The sequence below is a fragment of the Semicossyphus pulcher genome, unplaced genomic scaffold (assembly GCF_022749685.1).
Source record: "Semicossyphus pulcher isolate SPU_LCO1_2020_fin unplaced genomic scaffold, fSemPul1.0.p SCAF_15, whole genome shotgun sequence".
NCBI lineage: Eukaryota > Metazoa > Chordata > Actinopteri > Labriformes > Labridae > Semicossyphus > Semicossyphus pulcher.
In genome coordinates, this window is record NW_027211659.1 from 29,316,582 (window position 1) to 29,339,840 (window position 23,259).

A 23,259-nucleotide genomic window follows, 5' to 3' on the forward strand; every position below is an offset into this window, starting at 1 on the left:
TTTCCACAGCTGAAACAATTATTTTTACTTACAGGCAACAACTATTGTCCTGACAGGCATAGATGGTTCACTTGGCTCTCCAAAACCAGCTCTGTTCTCTGCAAGAACACGGAACTCATACTCTATGCCCTCAGTGAGACCGGTTACTTCATAGCTGAGCTCAGCAATGGATTTCTTTGATGCCCTGAGCCATCTCATTGCCTTTTTCTCCTTCTTCTCAACACAGTAACCTATGATGTCACTTCCTCCATCCTCGGCTGGTCTTCTCCAAGTGACAGTGGCTGAATGTCCGTCAACTTTCTCAACCTCTGGTTTAGATGGTGGACCAGGAGGACCTAGACAAAGTGACAGAAAAAAACATTCATGGACTAAATTGTTGTAAATTGTAATGGAAAAAATGTAGGCTGTAAGTTCCATTGAAGAACATAAAGTAACTGCACATACCAAATCTATCAACCATCTTGACTGCCTCAGAGTGAGATGGCTCACTGCCACCATACTGGTTAACAGCAGAGACTCTGAAGAAGTACTCATTGCCCTGGATGAGCTTGTTGGCCACGTAGTGACAGTCAATGACCTTCTCCTCCAGGATAGTCCAAAGCAGGCGACTTGTCTCTCTCTTTTCCAAAGTGTAGTACTTGATAGGAGAGCCTCCATCCTCGGTAGGCGCTGTCCAGGTAAGAGTGACTTTTTCAGAGGAGACACCACTACTTTCAATGGGTCCAGGAGATCCAGGAACATCCAAAACTGTGACCTTGACTGTTTCCTCCTTTACACCAAAGGGGTTGCTGGCAGTGATAATGTACTCTCCAGAGTCCTTCCTGCTAGCATACTTGATGGACAGTGTGGAGGAAGATGCAGTGGTCTCAATATGAACAAGATCAGAGGGTTTAAAATACTTCCCTCCCTTTGACCAGCATGAGGTTGGTGCAGGTTTGCCTAAGATACTGGTAGCAGTGATGACAATAGTATCTCCAGCTCGGACAGTCAGACCCTCCTTCACCTGAGCTTCGATTACTATCGTTGGTGCAGCTGTTGAATGAAAAGTAAAAACTTTATTCATGTATGCATTTTGCTTCGATAATTATTAAAAGAAAACTGAAACACAAGAAAGACATCATCTGTGAGGTATTTTATATCTCACCATATTCATCTCTGCAGATAATGGTATCTGTCTGCTCCGAGGGGGGGCTGAGAGCACCAGCGGCATTTTTGGCTCTGATTCTGAACTCATATTTGCAGCCCTCCTGTAGATCAATTACAGTGAATGCAGGCTCCACAACATTCACGTTGTTGGCCTTCACCCAGATCTTAGATGGCAGGTCACGCCTCTCAACAATGTAGCCGGTCAGTCTGTGGCCACCATCAAACTGTGGCTCTGTCCACTGCAAGGTTACGGTGCTTCTGGTGATGCTGATCACATCAGGTTTACCAGGGGCATCTAATGATCCGGATATGAAAACATTTAAGTCAATTATTGAATATTTTAAAGAACTAGAAGAGTTTCTATACTTATTGACACTCATACTTTTTTACACATACCAATGGGATCCAGGGCCACCTGTGGATCGGTGGGAGCACTTGGTCTGCCGATACCAGCCAGGTTGTTTGCCATGACTCTGAACTCGTATTCAAGACCTTCCGTCAGACCAGTTACCTTATGTTCCTTCATCCTCAAGGCTGTAGGGCTTGCCCTTTTCCACAACATACTGTTTCTCTCCTTGAACTCAACATGGTAGCCTGAACAAAAATAAAAAGTACAGTTGGTCAAAAAATGTACATGTGAACATATCTCATATGTTTGATAGTGGTTAAGGTCAGGTGTTCAAGCTGACGGTACCTGTTATGGGAGATCCTCCAGTCTTCCTGGGGTCAGACCAGGCAAGGTAAGCTGAGTTATGGCGCATGCTCACTATTTGAGGTGGGAGAGGAGCATCGGGAACGTCTGTAGAATAAAGTGTATATTAATTATTAAGGATATTTATACAGTACTTTCATAAGAAAATACATTTTTAGGTTCAACACCTAAATGTACAAACTTTAAATAGACTTAAAACCACTTACTGAATGGATGTTTAGCTACGACTGGCTCAGACTTTAGTCCTTCTCCAACGCCGTACTTGTTCTCAGCACAGACTCTGAAGATGTACTCTGTGCCCTCATGGAGGCCGGTCACCCTCATGGTGTTGGTCTCCACAGTAGAGGATACAGTAACCCACATGTTGGTGATGGAGTCCCTCTTTTCCAGGATGTAGTTTGTGATCTCTGAGCCACCGTCGTCCTTAGGAGCACCCCACTTCAGAGTAGCACCATCAGCAGTAACATCTTTAAACTTAACTGGTCCAACAGGGATGCCAGGTTTACCCACCACCCTGAAAGGAAACAGTTATATACATTTCTTTTTACCTTTGTTACTTGTTTAAATATATCCAGTATTTAATGGATGCATAACTAGTGACATGCAATCGATGTTGAGGAAGTATTCCTTGTTGTTCATTGCCTGAAATGACATGCCATGAAACAGTGTAATTCCTACCTAATGAAAATGGTGGACTCCTTGCTTCCAGCACTGTTCCTCAGGGTGATGGTGTACTTTGAAGCATCACTCCTCTGGCAGTCCCTAATCAGGAGGGTGGTGTTAACTGAAGAGGACTCTGCACACACTCTGCCTGTATCTGTCAGGTCTTCATCATCTCCCTTTTTCCATGAGACCTTGGGAGTAGGTTTGCCAATGATTGGGATCTTCAGTCGGACGGTGCTGCCCTCCTTGGCAATGTAGCACATGTTGGGCAACTCCCTCAAGTCACAGCTGGGTTGAACTGCAGAGGGAAGTTTAAAGTACTTTAGAACTCTTCTTTGATCACATTACAGACCTTTCTTATACAGTTATTTTTCAATACTCATTTCAATTACGGTCACTTACTGATCTGGTCCTTGGCGACCACCGTCAGCTCCTTGGCAGAGCTCTCTCCTGAGTCATTCACAGCCTTGACTCTGTAGTTATACTCTCTTCCCTCAACCAGGTCTTTGGCACTGTACTGCATGTTTTTGGACCTCATTAGCTCCTTGTATTTGTCGTCACCATTAAGAACCTCCAGCACATAGCAGATAATGCGGCTGCCGCCATCGGTGAGGGGTTTCTTCCAGCTTAAAGTACAAGAGTCCTTGGTAACCAACAGGGTCTTGAAGTCCATGACAGGTCCAGGCTCCTCTGGAAAGGTAAATATGTGTGCAATGAGTATGATTTTTGCAAGTAAGAAAAACTAAAGAATCTCAAGGACAAACCCTGTCATCATTAAACCCACCAGATGCTCGCACTGCATCAGCGGTCTCGCAACACTCTCCAGCACCAAGCTTGTTAACTGCTGACACTCTAAAGCAGTAGGACCGACCAGCATCCAGGTCTGGCACCTCGAATGATGTCTTGTCGCAGTTGTTGGAGACAATGGACCAGGCCTTCCTCTCTGTGTCGCGCTTTTCCACTATGTAGTGAGTGACTTCCTGGCCACCATCTATCAGTGGAGCATCCCAGTAGATGGAGGCGCTGTCCTTAGATGCCTCCTTTACCATTAGGTTGACTGGTGGTCCAGGAGTATCTGGAGAGAAGAAAACAAAACTTTCTAACAGTGTAACTTAAAAATATGAAACGGGAATATATTTTATTTAGCTTTTGAACATAATACAATTTCCTATTGCTCCAGGCATGGGTTAGAAGTCAGTAGTCCCCCTTTACTTATACTACAGTCAATAAAAATAAAATGAGATTAATGCTTTTCTTAATAAATAAAACCAGCCCTGTACTCACCAATGACCTTGACAATGATGGTGTACATCTTCATGCCAGCCAAGCTATCAAGGCTCAGAATGTATTTGCCAGCATCATATCTGTTTGCATTCTCTACCATCACCATGGTGTCCGTGTTGGTGGATTTAATGACAATGCCCTGGCGGTCCTTGATGTTGGTGTTCATCTTTGCCCAGGTGATCTTGGGAATGGGACGGCCCTTGATGATGGCCTGCAGCCTCATGGTGGCACCGGCAATCAGCTCCAGACCCTCCTTCATTTCTGCGCTCAGCTCTGCCTCAGGGGGAACTTTACACACAGGAGAAAGATTTAATAAGTGTGAGGAAATAGTGTTTTTGTATTAGTATAGCTGCAAAATGCCAAATTATGTTTATTCAAATAGGGCAACATACTGTTAATTTTGTTTGTTTTTGTCTGATAATAAAATAATATTTATTTTGCTGAAGAATATAGTAACCAAGCTTTCAGCCAGTCTAGGTTGACAAGGGAAAGAATGCATTAAGCCCTTTTATTTGAACACAAACTGAATGAGCCAGGCTAATAAGATGTTAGCCAGCCACATGACGCTGATCTCTTTAATCCAGTCTTGGTCATCATCTAACTATATATGGTGATATGGTGCACTTAACCTCATTAAGGCCAGTTCTAAATAACTGAAAAAGACTGTATGTTGGTTACCTTGTTATACTGATTACACTAGTTCATGTTACACTCACTGTCCTATAGAATTAAAATAAATGCAGTTCAGGTAATGAAAATTATACGTACCAATGATGTTCTTGGCAATGTGCTTGCCAGGTACTTCAACTGGCTCGCTGAAGCCAACCTTGTTGACAGCTGTGATTCGACACTGGTACTCAGCCTTGTCAATGAGGTTCTGGATGACATAGTTGGTTTCTTGCAGGTTCCTGGGGACATTGCAGCGGATCCAATCTGTGGTGTCTGTCCTCTTGCACTCAACCAAGTATCCAATGACAGGGCTTCCACCGTTATTAGCTGGGGTGGTCCAGGTGAGGCTAATGGTGCTGTGGGTTGTGTCCGTCACACTGGGGTTCACAACAGGGCCAGGAGGAGCTGGGGAAGTGAACAGTGACTCGGGTTATATTAAATACAGAGAGTTATGGTGTGTTTTATTTTACTATGCGAGACCTGTTTTTAAGGGTTATGGCACTCACTGATGGGATTCTGTGCAGTAGTTCCAGCAGAGGGCTCGCTTGGTTTCCCAAGCCCTGCAACATTGACAGCAGTGACTCTGAACTCATACTCAGCACCCTCTGTTAGGCCTGTAACGTCCAGGCTTCTTTCTGTCATGGGCTTCCTGTTCAACTTGGTCCAGTTCAGCTCCTTGCTCTCTTTCTTTTCAAGCATGTAGCCAAGGATGGTGGACTTTCCATCATCAGCAGGTTCTTTCCAGCTCACTGTCATACGATCTTTGGTCACATTGGTGATCACTGGGGCCTCGCAAGGGCCAGGGACATCTGGAAGTGGCACCAGAATTTAGGTTTAAGTTTAGGTATGGCATGGTTGACAGACTATACCATGTGGAAGTGAGCTAGTTTGATGTAAAGAAATTGATGTGGATTACTCACTGAATGGGTTCTTTGCAATGGCAGGGTTGGTGATGAGCGGGTTTCCAACTCCCCACATGTTCTCAGCACGGATTCGGAACTGGTACTCATGACCCTCAATCAGCCTCTCCACATTTAGCTCAAGGACTTCGCCCTTGATCTTTGCAGCGACCTGGGCCCAGTTGGCTCTGCTGGTCTCACGCTTGTCAACGATGTAGCTGCTAATGGCAGCGCCTCCATCCTTCAGAGGAGGCTCCCACGACAACTTCATACTGGTGGAGAACACCTCAACATATTTGGCACTGGCAGGGGGGCCAGGAACATCTGAGTACATAGAAAAATAATTATCAGATAATCAAACAGCATGTTGATTGGAGAAGCTGCGTGCAAATCAATGCAGAACTTAATGTGACATTAGAGATGGTTTAAAAAAAGACTAATAAACTTTAAACTTGTATCAATGTAGTTAAAAGGAGTTTGAACAGGCATCTTGAGAAAAAGGAAAAAGAAGACAACTACTCACCCAGGACGTTGACCTCGATTTCGGCAGTCTTGGAGCCGCTTGCATTATCTGCCTGGATGGTGTAGGTTCCTGTGTGCTCTTTGGTGACTGCTGTCATCTCAAGTTGGAAGTGATGCCTCTGCTGGGTTATGACCTGGCCTTCACCTGACTTCAGGCTATCATCACCTCTCTTCCAGGTCACCCTGGGCATTGGCTTACCAAACACCTCAGCCTCCAGCAGAATTGTAGTTCCAGCCTTTACTTTAAGACCCTTCTGCATCCTGGCGTTGAGCTCCACCCTCGGAGGAACTATGTTTGTCAAGATGAGATAAAGCAGTGTCATGACTCAGATCATCAGGTCAGAGACTCCACTTTTCTTTTCAAAGGCACAAGCTAAGCTAGTCAAACTGAAAAAAACGTTTGTTATTAATGTGATTGGTTTATAAGCCTGGCCATAATAATCAAAATCTCTCACCATTCTCGGCACAGACCAGGATTGGATCTGTTGGCTCAGATGGTTTGCTCATGTTGACAGCAGTTTTGGCAATAACTCTGAACTGGTACTGAAGGTCCCTCTCCAGGCCAGTCACTGTATACTCCTCCCTTGGGACATTCTGGCTGCTGGTGTTGCATCGTATCCAGATGTCTCCCGGCACCCGCATGGCCTCAACATAGTAGCCAATGATTTTACTGCCACCATCGTTCTTTGGACGAGTCCAAACCAAAGTGACAGAGTTCTTGGTTATGTCTAGGACCTCAGGTTTACCTGGAGTGTCTGTGACACAGGAAAAAATGAGCAAAGGAAAGGAAACAAAATTAAATAACAAAATTATTGCATGCTTGTTGCATTGTTTTTTTGTGAATTGGTTTTGTTGCCTAGGTGGCAAACCTACCAACAGGTGTTCTGGCAGTGACAAAGTCAGTCTTCTTGCTTGGTTTGCCCTGGCCAGCACGATTGATGGCAGATACTCTAAAAGTGTATTCCAGACCCTCGATGAGGCCAGCACATGGGTACTCAGTGGTGCGGACAACGGTGTCATTGGCCTTTACCCACAGCAAGCTGTTTCTCTCCTTACGTTCTATGTAGTAACCTGTGATGGGACTACCGCCGTCGGTTTCTGGCTTATCCCAGGCCACAAACATACAGTCCTTGTTGGTCTTGTTGATGCGGCAGTTGAGGGGCTCACTAGGAACATCTAACAAAAAAGTAAAAGTCTTTTTAATGATAAAACCTGTTAACTTTAGACAGAAACCTACATACAGACAGGTTCCCACACTAGCCTGTGCTCTGTTTGCAGATATTTTTTATCATTTTCTGTTATTCTGATAAATATATTGGACCCTATAATGTAACATGATTTTCTGTCTAAACAGACGATGAAGTGTTTTTTTATTTAACCTTAATTAAGGACAGCACTGCAGACACATACCGAAGGGGAACTTGGCGACCATCCTGTCAGACTGAATGGGGTCTGACACACCGTAGCGGTTCTCAGCACGGATACGGAACACATACTCCTTTCCGGGGATGAGCTTTCCAAGCCTGCAACTGGTCTTGAGGCCGGAAGAGACAGCTGTCACCCAGTCACCTCTCGTCACATCGCATTTTTCCACCACGTAGTTGGTGATATTGCTGCCCCCGTCTTCCAGTGGTTTATTCCAGGACAGGGAGCAGGCATCAGAATCGATGTCGCTGATTTCCACAGGGCCCTCGGGAGGACCGGGGATGTCTGAAACAAATATTTAGCTTTAAATATGAAAAACCTCTTTTATTTTCATCCCATTGTGATATCGTGAGAAACACTGACCTCTGATGACAATCTTCATAGCCTGGGTCACCTTTGCAGAGCTGTTCTCAGCCACCAGGCTGTACTCTCCGCTGTCTGTCCTTGACACGTCTTTGATGATCAAGACACACAGGTTGCCGGACTGGTGTACAGCCAGACGGCTGGACGGGACCACTGCATCCTCACCACGCATCCACTTGCAGGTTGGGGCAGGTTTTCCAGAAACCAATGCCTCCACTCTCAGCTTTGCTCCAGCTCTGGCACTCACTGTGTCTGGCATAACAATTTTTGGCTCCACTGTCGATAAGAAAGTGAGAATATGATTAGATTGAAGAGATTACTTAAGAAAGCTTAAAGCAGCTTTAAAATAAGAAGTGGTAGTCATATTTAGCGATATCCTTGGATATTCCAGTAAGATTTTCTGAGATAAGTGGTCATATCAACTGTTTAACTGTTTGCACACAATGGAATAATTATTAGCAATAGTTTTTGCTGATCTCTTATTTATCTGCCATAAGAACTTACACATCTGTTCCTTGATCTCAACCGGCTGCCTGGTCTCTGTGAATGAGCTCAGCCCCATGATGTTCTTGGCAGCCACTCTGAATTTGTACCTCTTTCCCTCCTTTAGGCCGCTGATGCTGATTGTCAAACCTTTCACTGTAGTGTAGGCGTTCCACACTTCCTTTTCAGGTTCTGTCTCCTCTTCTTCCTCTACCACTGGAGGCGGAGGAGGAGGTGGAGGAGCTTCCTCTCCCTCAGGAACCTGTGGCATATAAAGCATTTTAGATAAATGATTCATACTTTTTAAATGTACTTAATAATAACAGTTTCAGTTTTACAAAATCTGCATATATATTTTCCAAACCTCCACAGGTGCTGGAATCTCTGGAGGAGGTTTGACCTCAATGTATTCAATTACGTAACCATCAATCTTGGCACCGCCATCCCTTTGTGGCTTTACCCAACCAACTGCGGCACTGTTCTTAGTTATCTCCAGAACCTCAATCTTCTCACAAGGATCAGGCTTGCCTATAAAGGGAATACAGACAGGTGTGTTCAAATGTTTTCATGACTGATGAAACAGAAAGGAAGAACTGTGCACTATGGCAGCTGTTAGCTGTGTGTGAGCTCTTAGCTCTGGTATCACATTGTGTTACTAAGAGATAATACGTACTGACAGGATCAGAGGCCACGTAGGAAGTGGGTGACACTCTGGGAACTCCAGAACCGTACTCATTGACAGCTTTGACTCTGAAGTAGTACTCAGTGCCTGGCATCAGTCCACTGACTTTAAAGGGAATCTTATCCTTTTCAACTTCGGCCTTGACAGTTGCCCAAGTCTTGCGGTCAATCTCCCGCTTTTCAACAATGTAATGAGTAACCTCACTGCCACCATCAGTCTCTGGAGGATTCCAGGACAGCATGGCTGATGTCTGTTTGATGTCTGTAGCTTCCAGATTCATCACAGGTCCTGGGGTGTCTGTCAGGTAAAATAAATGACATTTGGATTTAGTTTTTTATTAATTAACTGAAACGGACTGTTGGCTGTAGGTATGTAAAACTTGTGTGCGTTATTTGAAGAAAACCAGGACGTACCCAGAACCTTAACGTTGACAAACACAGCTTTCTCTCCAGCAGGACTCCGTAGAGTCAGGCAGTATTTGCCAGAGTCATAGCGGGTGCTGTCTGGGATAACCAGGAAGGTCATAGTGTCAATGATATCAACTTTTCCCTTCCTAACCACGTTGTCAATGCCCATCCTCCTCCAGGTTACTTTGGGAGCTGGTCTGCCTCTGATAGTGGCACAAAGTCTAATAGGACAGCCAGCTCTCACGGTCAGCCCCTGCTTCAGGTTGGCGTCTAAGTCAATCTCTGGTGCCTCTGTCGGAAAAAATAGTTAATGTGTCAGCTGGATATTGCAAGTACAGTTCGCATCTAAAAATGAACTGTGGTTTAGTCACTCTAATAAAGTCTATAATTAAGTCCTCACCTAGAATCTCTTTCGGGATCACAGCACCTTCAAGGTCGCAAGGCAGGCTCATGCCCACCTGGTTCTGAGCCGACACTCTGAATTCGTACACAAGGTTCTCGTCCAGGCTTGTGACTGTGAACTCGCACACAACCAGCTGTGCAGCCACGTTGCACCTCTTCCAGCCATCGTCTCCTTTCTTTGCACTTCCCTGCGCTCTCATTTCCACAACGTAACCAATAAGGGGGACTCCACCATCTGAAATGGGCTTGGTCCAGCCCAGTGTTACAGTGGACTTGGTACTGTCCAGGACCTTCAAGTTGGTTGGGGGTGCAGGAGGCTCTGTAAAAAGAAAAAGGGGTGTGATAGTTGAAGATTAAGCAGTAAATTTTTGTCCATAGTGATTCCAGCATAAGCTTAATATCTTATTGAATAAAAACAATGAAAGCATTATTTTTGAGTACATACCAACTGCATCCTTGGCAGTGATGGCACGTGAAGGTTTGCTTGGGCTGCCGATGCCAATTTCATTGACAGCCTTTACTCTGTACTGGTAGTCATGGAGGGGCAGAAGTCCGGTAACTGTAAAACGAGTTGCAGGGACTGGATCCTTGTTGATAGGAGACCACCTTACCGCATGTTCTTCCCTCTTCTCCAAAAGATAACCAGTGATCGGCTTTCCACCATCTTTCTCTGGCTCTGACCACTGCACTGTCATCTCCTCCTTGGCAATCTTAGTGACCTCTGGTGCCTCGGGAGCATCAGGTACACTGAACTGGGTACCGGCAACAATGGCCTCACTCTGCACTGCAGGGCCAGGACCCATCTTATTCTCAGCACGTACTCTGAAGATATACTCATTACCCTCAATAAGACGAGTGACTTTAGCTTTATTAGTGATGATGGCATTGGTATGGACTGACCAGACCCCCCTCTTGGTCTCACATTTCTCAATAATATAGTTGTAAATATCACATCCACCATCATCCTCTGGGACCTCCCAGGCCAGATTACACCTGTCTATGGTTACATCAGAAACTTTGAGATCCCTGATTGGGCCGGGTCTATCCAGGACATTGACCTTAGCATGAGCAGAGCAGGTTCCTGCACTGTTTGAGGCAGTAACAACATATTTGCCACTGTCAGTGCGCCTGGCAGCAGTGAGTAGCAGCTTTGAGAAGTCAGCACCACTTTCGATCTGAAGCCTGTGGCTCTTCTTTATTTCCTCTGTGCTCTCATCTTTGGTCCATTTGATGTCAGGCTGTGGTTTGCCCTTCACTGTTGCCTCGATAGGAATGGAATCTCCTGCCTTAACCACAAGTGTTCCATCCAGTTTGATCTTGATTTCAGGCTCCACAATCTGTTCCTTCACCAGGACTTCAGCTGTGGTCACCCAGTTGCTCTCGCCTCCCTCATTCTTTGTCTGAACCCTGAACTGGTAGATCTGGTTTTCAATGCAACGGTCAGCCATGAAGTATGTCTCCTTGATTGCACCCTTGTGAAGCCTCTCCCATTCCTCAGCCTCCTTAGGCTTCTTCTCAACATGGTAAGCTAAGTTACGGCTACCACCATCATAGTCTGGTTTCTTCCATTTAAGGAAGCAGAAGGTCTTGCCAATCTCAGAGATTTGGAAGTCAGTGGGTTCACCAGGCTTCTCAATGGGATCAACTGCCAGCACAGGTGTCTTACTCTCAGTGGGTGGACCAGCACCAATCTTATTCTCCGCACTGACACGAAAGAAGTACTCACAGCCTTCAGTAAGAGGGGCCTTTATAAGGCGCTTGGTGCAATCATTGGAGACCATTGTCCATCCCCTCTGGCTTGGCTGGCGACACTCAATGATGTATTGAGTTATCTCAGTGCCTCCGTTGTCCTCAGGATTCTCCCAGGACACCATGCAAGAGTTCTTGGTCACGTAAGCTACTTTAATGTTCTGGCAAGCTCCTGGTGTGTCCAAGACATTGACAATAATGGTGGCCTGTGCCTGTCCACTACTGTTTTTGGCGACAATTGCATATTTACCATAGTCTGACCTAACTGCATCATTGATGACTAGTTCACACAGAGGATAGTTGTTGTTCATCTCAGTGCGCTTGTCCCGGGACAATGCTCTGGCATCCTTGGTCCATGTAATCTCTGGATCTGGTCTGCCCTTCACCCTGGTCATCAAACTTATGATCTGACCTGCTCTGACTGTCAGAGAGTCCCGACAGGCCACATCAACAGTAACCTCAGGGGGAACCAGGATGTCCTTCGCTAAGACTTTTTCAGCCAGCTCCCTGGGTTCACTGTCTCCAACCTTGTTGGTGGCTTTGATGCGGAATCTGTACTCCATTCCTTCAATGAGGCCTGGCACTCTGTAGGCACAGATCTTGATGAGGTCCTTGTTGATTCTGTCCCACTTGGCTGTTCCTGACTTCTGAGCTTCGACCACATAGCCTAGGATGGGACTGCCTCCATCTCTTGTAGGCTTGGTCCAGCAGATGTCAGCATAGGACTTGCTCCAGTCTTTCAGCTTGGGATTGCCAGGGGGTCCTGGTTTGGTGATTGCACGTGCCGCCTTAATAGGGTCAGAGGTGGGAGAAGGATCGCTGATACCAGCAACGTTCTCAGCAAACACTCTGAACTCATAGCTGTTGCCTTCAAACAGGCCTGAGACTCTGTATCTGAGGTCCAGCACTGGTGTTTTGTTGACACGGATCCACTTTCCTGTCATTTCTCTGCGTTCAATCACATAGCCACTAATGGGGCTGCCTCCATCATAGTCAGGCAGGGTCCATTCTACTGTCACAGCATTCTCTGTGATATCAGAGCACTCAGGCAGGCCTGGTGGACCAGGAGGGTTGAACATGTGCTTGGCAATGGTGGGAGGACTCTCAAGTCCTGCACCAATGCCAATCTTGTTCTCTGCACGGACACGGACAATGTATTCACGACCTTTTTCCAGTCTGGATACCTTGGCCTTGGTACTGATGCCGCTTGAGCTAACGACAGACCAGGGCTCCCACGGCTTCTTCACATCCTTCTTTTCCACAACGTAGTTGGTTATGGGTGTGCCACCATCATCCTTGGGTGCCCTCCATTGGATCATCATGTAATCAGGGGTGACTTCTAAGATGTTGACAGGTCCAATGGGTGGACCTGGAAGATCCAGCACGGTCACATGCAGTGCGACAGTCTTGCTGCCTGCAGGATTGGCCACAGTAAGTATGTACTCCCCGGTGTCTCCTCTCTGGGACTCTGGGATACTAAGGATGGTGGAGGATCCAGCAGACTCAATGTTATAGCGCCCCTCAGATGTTATTTCCTTGCCATCGGCCATCCATTTGGCAGTGGGAATGGGGATGCCTGTCATCTTGGCTGGAAGGGTAATAGAATTGCCAGCTTTGACAATAAGACCCTCAATAAGTTTCACATCAACTTCAATAGTTGGTGGTACTGAAAAAGAACAAAACAGCAGCAAAATTAGGATGATTTCATGCCTTTAAATGAGAACAGGAACAATACTTCCATTAAGAAACAACTCCAAAAGAAACATGTTTCTTACATGTCTTCTCTTGGCAGGTCACAGGCACACTGGTGTCAGGACGGCTTATTCCAATGGCATTCTGAGCCTTTACCCTAAAGCGGTAAGTCTTGCCCTCCTGTAGACCAGTGACATGAGCATGGTTATTGCTGACTGTCTTGAATGTTATCCAGTCAGTCTGGCCCTCTTCCTGGTGCTCAACAATGAAGCCAGTGATTTCACTTCCGCCGGTGCGGTCAGGCCACTCCCAGGCCAACCAAACCTCTGTCTTGTCTGCATCAGTGTGGTGCAGATTCTTGGGTGGACCAGGAGGATCTGAAGGAATCCATGAAATAACAGTCAAATGCTGATTATTGATTGATTGACATAATTATCAGATGTGAGTGCTAAGAACTATAGACCCAAAGAGTAACTTTTAGATCACTTTTTTTTTACTTACAGAGAGGATCAATAGCTTTGATGGGTGTCTTGGTCACCACATAGTTGCTCCTGCCAAACTGGTTCTCAGCAGCCACCCTGAACAAGTACTGGATTCCTTCCATCAGGTACATGGCCATCAGACTCAGCTTCTTATTAGCTGCAGAGACGGGCACCCACTGTTCTGCGGCAACATCCTTCTTCTCCACAACATAGTGAGAGATGACGGCGCCGCCATTGTCCTCGGGAGCCTTCCATGTCAGGTAGGCAGACTCGCTGGTTACCTCGGAGATCAACAGGTCTCTTGGAGGAGAAGGCTTGTCTGGTGGAAACAGAGGTGTGTAAGACTGAATAATACATTCTCAAATAAAATGTAGTTTTCATCATAGCATGGCTATAACTTGTACGTTTCCATAAATGTATAAATCGTCATGATCAAGACCAAGTCCTATATTAGTGGAGCTTAGTTTGTGGACCTTTGACTTACTCAGCACAAGCACAGCCACTGTTGCTGATTTCTTTCCAGCAGCATTCTCTACAGTTATGGTGTAGTTGCCAGAGTCTGGGCGCACACACTTGGGGATAAACACTTTGCTGCCTGTGGCAGTGACAGCTACAGTGATGTGAGCAGGAACGTCGCCGTCATTCTTCTTCCAGCTGACAGTTGGTGTTGGCACACCTTTAACTGTGGCGCTCAGGGTGATATCAGCTCCAAGCATGGCCAGATGGTCACGTGCCATGTTTGCATCCAACAACAACTCTGGCTCCTCTGTGGAAGAAACATAAATATGTTGAGTAAATTTACTATGTAAAAGAGAAGTTTGGAGTATTAATGATCAAAAAAATGTAAACATGTAAAAAAGGAAAACAACCCTGAAAAAACACTGAACATAAAAGTTTGTTAGGAACAGGATTGCTGACTAAATAGTCAATAAAAATAATAAGAGACATGATCACCTGTACGTAAATATTTTTTATTTATTTTTATTCTTAGCCTTGATCCAAAGTACAATAGCTACAAAATTGCAGCTAACAAGACTATTTGTGCATGCCAGTCTATCTATCTATCCATTGTTGAAAAGACTTTTGCCTGAAGGATGCATTTGTAATGAGTGATATTGATCGTCTTGATGATCACTTAAAATTGTTAGTATGTGACTTTCCAGTCCCACAGGAGGGAATGTTGGAAAAATTTTTGAAGCTTTATAATCAAATGTTTTAGAGTTGAAGTTATATATCCATAAGATTTATAAATTAAATGTTTTAATGCCTTAAAGTTAAAGTTTTTATAGTTAAAATGTCTTAAAGTTAACTTTTCTATAGTCTAAAGCCTTAAAGTTAAAGTTGTACAGTCAAATGTCTTAAAGTTAAAGTTTTACAGTCAAGTTTTTTATAGTTGAGGTTTAACAGTCAAATGTTTTATAGTTAAGGTTTTATATTCTAATGTTTTATAATAAGTTTTCATAATCTAAATTGTTAAAACTCTAAATATAGAATCCTAAGCTGAGAAACTCGCTGGGCTCAGTATGAAAGCCAGGTGCAGGGTTGGCAGCTGGCCAAGAAAAACACGTGTCCCCCCCAGCCCCTCCTTTTCTGTTGTACAGTGCATGAACGCGCATAATTGGCTGGAGTGAAGAAGAGTCCTGCGGAAAAGTTGGAAATGGGTCAGGCAAAACTGAGAGGAAACCAACTGAGGGAAGAGAGCAAGAGCGAGGGTGGGGGGCTCCAACAGGTGTTGATGCACGCTGAAGCCCAGCGAGGGAGGGGCTTAGAGTATATAAGACCCGAGCAGCTGACCCGTGGGCAGTCTCATCCGGATGAACTTGGTTTTGTTTCTTTTTATTTATACGGGAATAAACTCTTTTTGCATCAGATTCTGCCAGTCTCTAGTGTTTGCTTGTCTGATTTTTTGAAGACTTTGATTATATTTTCAAGAGTTTTTTAACCAACTTTTATAACCTAGTTTTAAGAGTTTTTCAACCATGTTTTATTATATATTAGAGATTGAAATTAAGTTGCAGATGAGGGAGTTTGTGGAACTTTTTGCCACAACACCATCCATCCATCCATCCATCCATCCATCCATCATAGATGCCATAGATAATAGATACTTATAGAAACACCTTACCCAGTCTGTCGTGGACTTTGATGGTCTCCTTCACATAAGCAGGTTCAGATTTGCCTGCAGCATTCACAGTAAAGATCCTGAAGGCATACTCCTGTCCATCTGTCAGGCCTGTCACAACGTAGTGTAGGTCAGGGCACTGCTCTGGTGTCTCATTGGCCTGAGTCCACTCAACAGCGCCTGGCTTCTGGTACTCAACAAGGTAGCCGAAGATTCTGCCCTTTCCGTCATGGCGTGGCATCTTCCACTTCAGGCTGACAGAGTCCTTGGTCTTATCATAGGCCTCGGGGGTCACTGGTGGGCTTGGGTGCACTGTAAGGAGAGAATATCAGAGAATTATATGTAAAAAAGAAAAAAGAAATCAAATGGGGCAACCCTGGCAGAACAGAAAGGCACATGAACATTTTGCCATGGAACACAAACAATGATCAAAATAGGAATAGCAAAAGAGTACAATAAATATTGTATAAAGTATGGATGATAATTTCCCATGATTTTTATGTCATACTGACCAATAGGATCCTTGGCGAGGATGGGTTTGGAGGGGACACTAGGGTCTCCAGTTCCCAGCTCATTTTCAGCCATCACTCTGAACTCATACTCGCAGCCCTCCACCAGGTCCTGGACTCGGTACTGTGTGTTGGGGTAAAGCGGGTCTCTGGTGGCTCTGGACCACCTCTTGGCTGTGGGCTCCTTCTTCTCTAGAATGTAGTTGGTGATGGGCTTTCCACCATCGCGAGGACGATTCCACAGTACCAGGGCGTTGGTGGCATACACCTCCCTAACTGTTGGCATGTCAGGGGCCTCAGGGACTCCTGCAGAGGGAGAGAAGAAAACCTGGGTTATCAGTGCTCCTCGTGGGTCTGTTTTCAATGCACTGTACTGCACTGATTCTGAACAAAAACTTTTTTGATGTTTCATCTGTTAATAAAAGTTTAAAGTCTGATCTCTAAATTAAATTAATATCTTGATGTCAAGTGTGACATAACTTTGTAACTTCACTGGCCTACTGCCGGCACACAGAGTATCTCAGCAATTACTTGTTTTCTACCTGTGAAACCTCATGTCAGAAATGTATAATAGCATAAGAAAAATGGCAAAGAAGAGAAAAAACAAGAGTCACTATATATGGTAGTAATCGGTAATCGTACATTCTTAATGGAAACCTTAAGCTAAATTAAAACCTTAAAAAAGACTGAAGAAATGTGTGTGTTATGTGGGTGTGAGCGAGAACGTACTGAACAGATCTTTGGCTCTCATCTCCTCGGACTCCAGAGGGTCGCTGATACCGTACATGTTCTCAGCAGAGATCCTCATGATGTACTCCCTGCCTTCTGTAAGCTTGGGGATCTGAGACCAAAAAATAACATGAAAATATCTCTCAACTTCACCCACCCACTCCAAAGAGAACAATTTGCACATGCGGGTCAATCTTTGGAATACTGAGAATCCTTACAATAACAGCTGACTGAATTTTTGTTGGCAAACCAACTGGACTCACCTTGCAAGTGGTCTTGGTGTTGGCCGATGTCACTGTGGTCCAGCTGTCTCTGTTGGTGTCTCTCTTCTCGATGATGTAGTTGGAGACGTCGACGCCGCCACTGTCTAGAGGAGGTTTCCAGGAGATGACCATGTACTCCCTGTGCACTTCGTCAAACACCACCGGGCCAACAGGAGGGGTAGGACGGTCTGCAAGGAAGAAAAGACTCAAATTAGGAATCTTTGATGCTGTGACTAACCAATACCTGCTTTATCCAGAAGAACTCGTATGCAACTTTTCTCTTCAAATTTTCAGTCTGCTTCAGCCAGGAACAATTTGTGAATGAAATGAGTTGCAAAATGACCTATGGTTTCCTAAAGGGGTCCATTCTTATATTCCTTCATCAAAATCAATAATTAAGTTGCTTCATATTCATCCGTATTGCTCTTTGCTGATGATACTGGCTTTTTTTTTTTACGTTGTCCATCGCTCTGTAACATATCAACACTGGTATCTAAACATTTCAAATGTTTCCCAATCCACACCCAACAGACTCAAATTTTAATGAAACCACAAGGTTGACTTTCAAGGTAAATGGATAACACAATGCCCTGTGGTATCGCACCGAGGTCAATGGCTCCTTCAACTCTTTATCTAAATGTTTAATTTGTTACATCTACTGTTTGCTGATGACACTGCGGTAATTCCGTCTCAGAACCCTGTTTTTTTCGGTGAAAGACATTTTTATATTCCTCAATTATCGTAATAAATACTTTTTTTTAGCTGCATGGGGATTTTAAATGAGTGGAGCTATCCATATATTTCAAATGTACATATTTTCTAAGTACTGATGGGTAAACATGACATGGCAAATGTGTGGTGCCCCAAAGTGGTCTAATGTCTAACCCCTTTTCTTCCCAGTATAGTTCAATGAATACGTTGAATTAGACTGTTAAAGCCCATATTTTCTTCATGAGTTCTGCCAACTTACCAACAACAGTGATGTTGCAGACTCCCTTTCTGGAACCAGTACTGTTTTCCACCACGACCACATATCTACCGCTGTGCTCGCGTTGTGCCTTCATCAGGCCAAGCGACATGGTGGTCAGCGTGTTCTTGAACATGATATGTTTGTCAGCCTTCAGCTCCTCGTCGTCTCGGTACCACGCGATGGACGGGGAGGGTTTACCGGTGTAACGGCCCTGCAGCAGGCAGCTCTCACCCACACGGATGATTATCTTATCACGGAAATCCAGCTCAATAGTCGGGGGCTCTGTAATAAAGGAAGATTAAGACAGAGTCAGATGAAGTGACTCATAGTGGAACCTCTTGATGTTTCTATTTTTTTTAATTTGACAAGCGGTCTTGTGGAGTCTCATGAAAAACTTTTTATATATATTTTAGTTTGCTGTGTTCTTCCTTGTTTGATAATTGTTTTCATGTATTTATTCAGGTACATAAATAAATAAATCTATTTTCAGTCCCCTCGCCAAGACAATGATTGGTATGTTGCAGTTTTATCTGTCTTGCTCTTTACTGATGATTCAGTGTTTTTCTCTAAAAAAAAAAGAAATTAATTGTCCCATTTTTGACGCAAAGATTAAACACTGTTTCAAATTTTAGCTGAAATATTTCAGGTTGTTTCTTTTTTTTTTTTTAGCAATTTACTAAAGGAAGTTGCTGCCAACAAATCTAAAATTAATTTAAAACCTACAAAACAGCTGGTCAAGTTAATAAGACCTCACCGAGTTCGTCCTTGCAGGTGATTGGTTTGGTGCAGAATGATGGCTTGCTGGGTCCAACCTCGTTGACAGCTATGACCCTGAACTCATAGGTGTCTCCCGCCCTCAGGCCATCGTAGGTGTATTTCCTCTCCATCAGCTTCTCCTTTGTCAGTCTTGTGTACTTGTCTTTGCCAATCATACGAGCTTCGAGGATGTACATGGTGATTTCTGAACCCCCATCAAACTTGGGCGCCTTCCACGTGACGCTGATCAAATCTTTGGTAACCTTGGTGACCTCGAGCTCCTCGGGGCGGTCAGGTACACCTGAGGGGAGCATTAACACAAAGCATGTTCTTTATATCTGCAGATGGGAAATCTGGGATGATTGTGTAAAATCTTCTGTCCTCAAAAACATGACTTTAATTGAAACTGCTGCTTTATTAGAAATGAGATTTTTCATGAAACACATTCAAACAACACATATTAAAGTATTGACTTCATTCCCTGACTTTTAAATCAGACTTTAATACTTGCATTTTCACTTTATTCTTATACAGATGTCTTTTTTCTAGAGGCCTCTTGGTCTTTACATCTCTACAGCAGTAATGTTTCAGACCATCAGAGATTCTTTTACTAAACTCACTGATTGGTTCCTTTACAATCATCTCGGCTGCAGTCTCCACGAAGGGTCCAATGCCAATAGCGTTCTCAGCAGCTACTCTGAAGAAGTAGGACTTTCCAGTGGTGAGACCTTGAGCTATGGCATTCTGTCTGCTGGCGGTGAAGGACAATGAGGTCCAGGCTTTACGCTCAGCCTCACGCTTCTCAATGATGTAGTTACTGATGGGAGAACCACCGTCATTCTCAGGGAAGAACCAATTCAGTTTGCAGGAGTCGATGCTCAGGTTCTCTGCGATTAAGGGAATGCCGACGGGCCCGGGGACGTCTGAGGTACAACAGAAATGTATTTTCAAAAATCCAAACACAAAGACTGATGATGCTGTGTTATTGTAACATTTAAACAGTATTTTACCCAGAACTTCCACTGTGATCTTCTTGGACTTCTCTCCTCCAGCATTCTTGGCCGTCAGTGTATAGACACCAAGGTGCCTCCTGATGCAGGATTTGATGACCAGAGAGGAGCTGATGGCTGTCGTCTCCACTTTGGCTTCAGGAGGCAGCGCAGCTCCGTCTCTGCCCCAGGTCACCTCCGGGGACGGCTGGCCGGACACATAGGCAATGATACGGATCACACCACCAGCATGGACCACCATCCTCTCTTTCACTGAGGCATCCAGGTCTACCTCAGGAGCAACTGGGGAAAAGAAAGTCAACCTTACAGTCTGCTGGTTCCAACAACAAGAGGTAAATGGTCACATTGTTGAGAGGCTGTGATGTTTATGTGACCTGTAACCCTCTTAGACTTTCAGACAGACTTACTGGTTCTGTCGTTGACCTCGAGCACCTCTGGAACTTCTCCTGGCTCACCGTTACCTGCAGCATTGAAGGCAATCACCCTGAACTTGTACTGACCGCCAGTCTTCAGACCTGTGATCACCAACCGGGTGCCACGGGTTTCGGTCTCCTTGGCCTGAAACACACAACAACACACAATATGAAGTTTCAATTGCGCTTTTTCACAGAGTCATACCCCTTTGTCAGTGATACTGTAAAATATTAGGGCTGGATTTTTCTCACCTTGACCCAGGCTTCAGTACCCTCCTCCTTGTACTCCACCCAGTAGCCAATGATCTTGGAGCCTCCATCCTTTAAAGGAGGGATCCACTCCAGGTCCACTGTGGATTTCGTCCAATCAGAAACCTTCGGAGTCGGAGGAGAGGGTGGGGCTAGAGGAAGTGACAAATCAGTGGTTAGAATCCTGCTCTGTGGATTTAAAATTTGTGTGATTTAATTGTGTGAACTTACAGATGGGGTCTCTGGCGAAGTTGGGGTCAGTGGGGGGGCTGGCAAGTCCAATTCCAGCAGCATTGATGGCAGAGACTCTGAACAGGTACTGGGAGCCCTCAATGAGTCCACTCACCACAAACGACTCCCCCATACCCATGGGACGGATGGGGTCGCGGCTGACCCGGGTCCAGCGTTTGCCTGTTGTCTCTTTGCGTTCCAGCCAGTAGCCGTTGATCGGGGTGCCGCCATCATCCTCAGGCTCCTCCCAGTTAACTGTCATAGAGTCCATGGTGACGTTGGTGACGGTCGGCTTTTCACACTGACCGGGGACAGCTGCAGAAACGTTAAAGATTGGATGATTAAAATATTGACCTTGTAATAGTGCAACTTCAGTTTACTGTTGCACCAAAAATCACACACTTAAGGGTTAATATTTTACCTGTAAATATACCTGTATACATACTCAAACACACTTTGACCAGTGAGCCTTCATCAAACATTCTTATGAACTATGAACAAAAAAAGTGCATTTCAAAACCTAGACGTGCTTCTTTAATTGCTCTTTTGTCTGATACACCTGCCATTCACCTTGTTCATGATGACTTTTATTAGTAGTTTTAGAGTAGTGTCATATGTTACAAACTAAATCACTACAGAAAACTGCTCTATTACCATATTTAATTTAATATTTAATTAATGGTACTTTTAAAATGTATAAATCTTATTTTATCTTGAAATGATGCATCATGTAATTCTCCTGTTTTATTGTACTGTGCATGAAGAAACCTGTGTGATGTTTCACCTAAATAAACATTCTTATTAAAGATTTCCAACCAGGTTTGTAGTCTAAGATAATGAGATTGCGCTGATGACAAAAACGCTGCGTATATATAAGAACACTTATATTTACATTATATTTGGTGTTCCATTTTTAAGCTTTGACTCACTGTACTGGTTTCGGGCGACCTCGGGCTCACTGTCCAGCGGCTCTCCGACTCCGTACTTGTTCTGGGCCATGATGCGGAACACATACTCGTGTCCTGCCATCAGGTTCTCCACTGTCCAGATGCGGTCTTTGGGCTCGTTGGTAACGGGCACCCAGGTCTTCCTGTTGGCGACGCGTCTCCAGATGACATAGTTTGTAACTTTGGAGCCTCCATCGTCCTTTGGTGGCAGCCAGGATAATGTGATCCTTTCAGCTCCGATCTCCTCAAACTTAATGGGAGCAGAGGGAGGACCGGGCCGGCCTGAAAGAACCAGGAGAAAGAAAAACTGCTCAAGAAGACAGGATTCATATAGTTTATCCACACCCATAAATCACTGTGATATCTGGTTTTTACATATCATTTGTATTCTGCTTTATCTGTTCAGTGTTTTTGCTGCTAACTTCGGCACGCACAGTGTTAAGGGTTTTTTAATCCTCAGTAAAGCTAGGAAAGCAGATACAAATATATATTTAAAATAAAATGCAAGCAATGACAACTGGTAGTTATTTAAAAGAGGGATGAATCATCAGGGGTACATATAAAAAATAAAGACTAGATCACAGAAATAAAAGGTAAAGAGCAATTTGCACTCAAATTTCCCCTCTGGGATCAATAAAGAATTGTGTCTTAATTTTCTTCCTCTTTTGACTTGGTGAATAAAGACTGTTTTCCAGATGTTGTTTAATGAGTGTAAAGACATAGTGGATAAAGTGATCATGACATGAGATGATGTTATAAATGACCTCCTTCTCTCAGCCACTAAAACGTGAAAGCATTTGCAGCTCGGATGTTTTTGTTCTCACCCAGCACGTTGAGCCTCATCTCCTTGGAGGCCTTGCCGAGGCTGTTGGAGGCCACCAGCGTGTACAGGCCGGTGTCAGGACGTTTGCCCTGCTGGATGAGCAGTGTGCAGCTGTCGTCCGACACCATCTTGTTGATGTGCTCATCGTACTGAACCTCCACCTTGTCGTCGGACTTGTGGGGTGGAGCTTTGTACCAGGTGAGTGTGGGGAAAGGACAGCCGCGGATCTTGGCCACGATGCTGATGTCGGAGCCCTGCTCGACTTCCATGAACTCTTTCAGCTCGATGGAAGGAGCACCTACAGCAGAAAAAAGGGTTTATGAGCCATTAAATTAGCTGTCTCTCTTTTGAAGTCCTATGGGTCCTAATACAGGCTGACATTCACTGACTATACATACTGACTATATATACATCAAGAACATTGACTGGAAGCTTTCAGAACTTTGAGCTCAGATGTCAGTATGGGCAATAAGTCCGCACAAACCTTACAATGTGATGAGTTATTGAAATGTTATGTCTAATAATCTGCACAATCTTAACAACTGTGACAAAAATGAAAGACTATATAATTGTTGGGGTGCTGATATTTAAGGTTCACTTCCAAACAGCAGTTGGACTTTAATCTTAAACACTGCATCATACATGTCCCATAATTCA

At 44.5% G+C, this 23,259-nt stretch overlaps 1 protein-coding gene across 1 annotated transcript in view; it reads right to left on the bottom strand.

Moving 5' to 3' along the window:
* Positions 1–23,259, bottom strand: part of LOC138591995 (titin-like) — a 170,653-nt gene that overhangs the window by 44,086 nt on the left and 103,308 nt on the right. Inside the window, 40 exon segments of the mRNA XM_069662571.1 lie at positions 33–335; positions 445–1,032; positions 1,145–1,441; positions 1,543–1,740; positions 1,841–1,945; positions 2,065–2,372; positions 2,537–2,819; positions 2,924–3,211; positions 3,306–3,596; positions 3,806–4,093; positions 4,574–4,879; positions 4,981–5,283; positions 5,395–5,697; positions 5,897–6,184; positions 6,351–6,650; positions 6,769–7,071; positions 7,306–7,605; positions 7,684–7,959; positions 8,188–8,428; positions 8,531–8,694; positions 8,840–9,145; positions 9,262–9,546; positions 9,656–9,976; positions 10,103–13,072; positions 13,182–13,475; positions 13,600–13,899; positions 14,065–14,346; positions 15,706–16,014; positions 16,215–16,517; positions 16,941–17,052; positions 17,204–17,391; positions 18,174–18,455; positions 18,928–19,230; positions 19,550–19,852; positions 19,940–20,221; positions 20,347–20,497; positions 20,605–20,753; positions 20,833–21,147; positions 21,762–22,061; positions 22,604–22,900. Coding sequence (XP_069518672.1) covers positions 33–335; positions 445–1,032; positions 1,145–1,441; positions 1,543–1,740; positions 1,841–1,945; positions 2,065–2,372; positions 2,537–2,819; positions 2,924–3,211; positions 3,306–3,596; positions 3,806–4,093; positions 4,574–4,879; positions 4,981–5,283; positions 5,395–5,697; positions 5,897–6,184; positions 6,351–6,650; positions 6,769–7,071; positions 7,306–7,605; positions 7,684–7,959; positions 8,188–8,428; positions 8,531–8,694; positions 8,840–9,145; positions 9,262–9,546; positions 9,656–9,976; positions 10,103–13,072; positions 13,182–13,475; positions 13,600–13,899; positions 14,065–14,346; positions 15,706–16,014; positions 16,215–16,517; positions 16,941–17,052; positions 17,204–17,391; positions 18,174–18,455; positions 18,928–19,230; positions 19,550–19,852; positions 19,940–20,221; positions 20,347–20,497; positions 20,605–20,753; positions 20,833–21,147; positions 21,762–22,061; positions 22,604–22,900 — 13,785 coding nt within the window.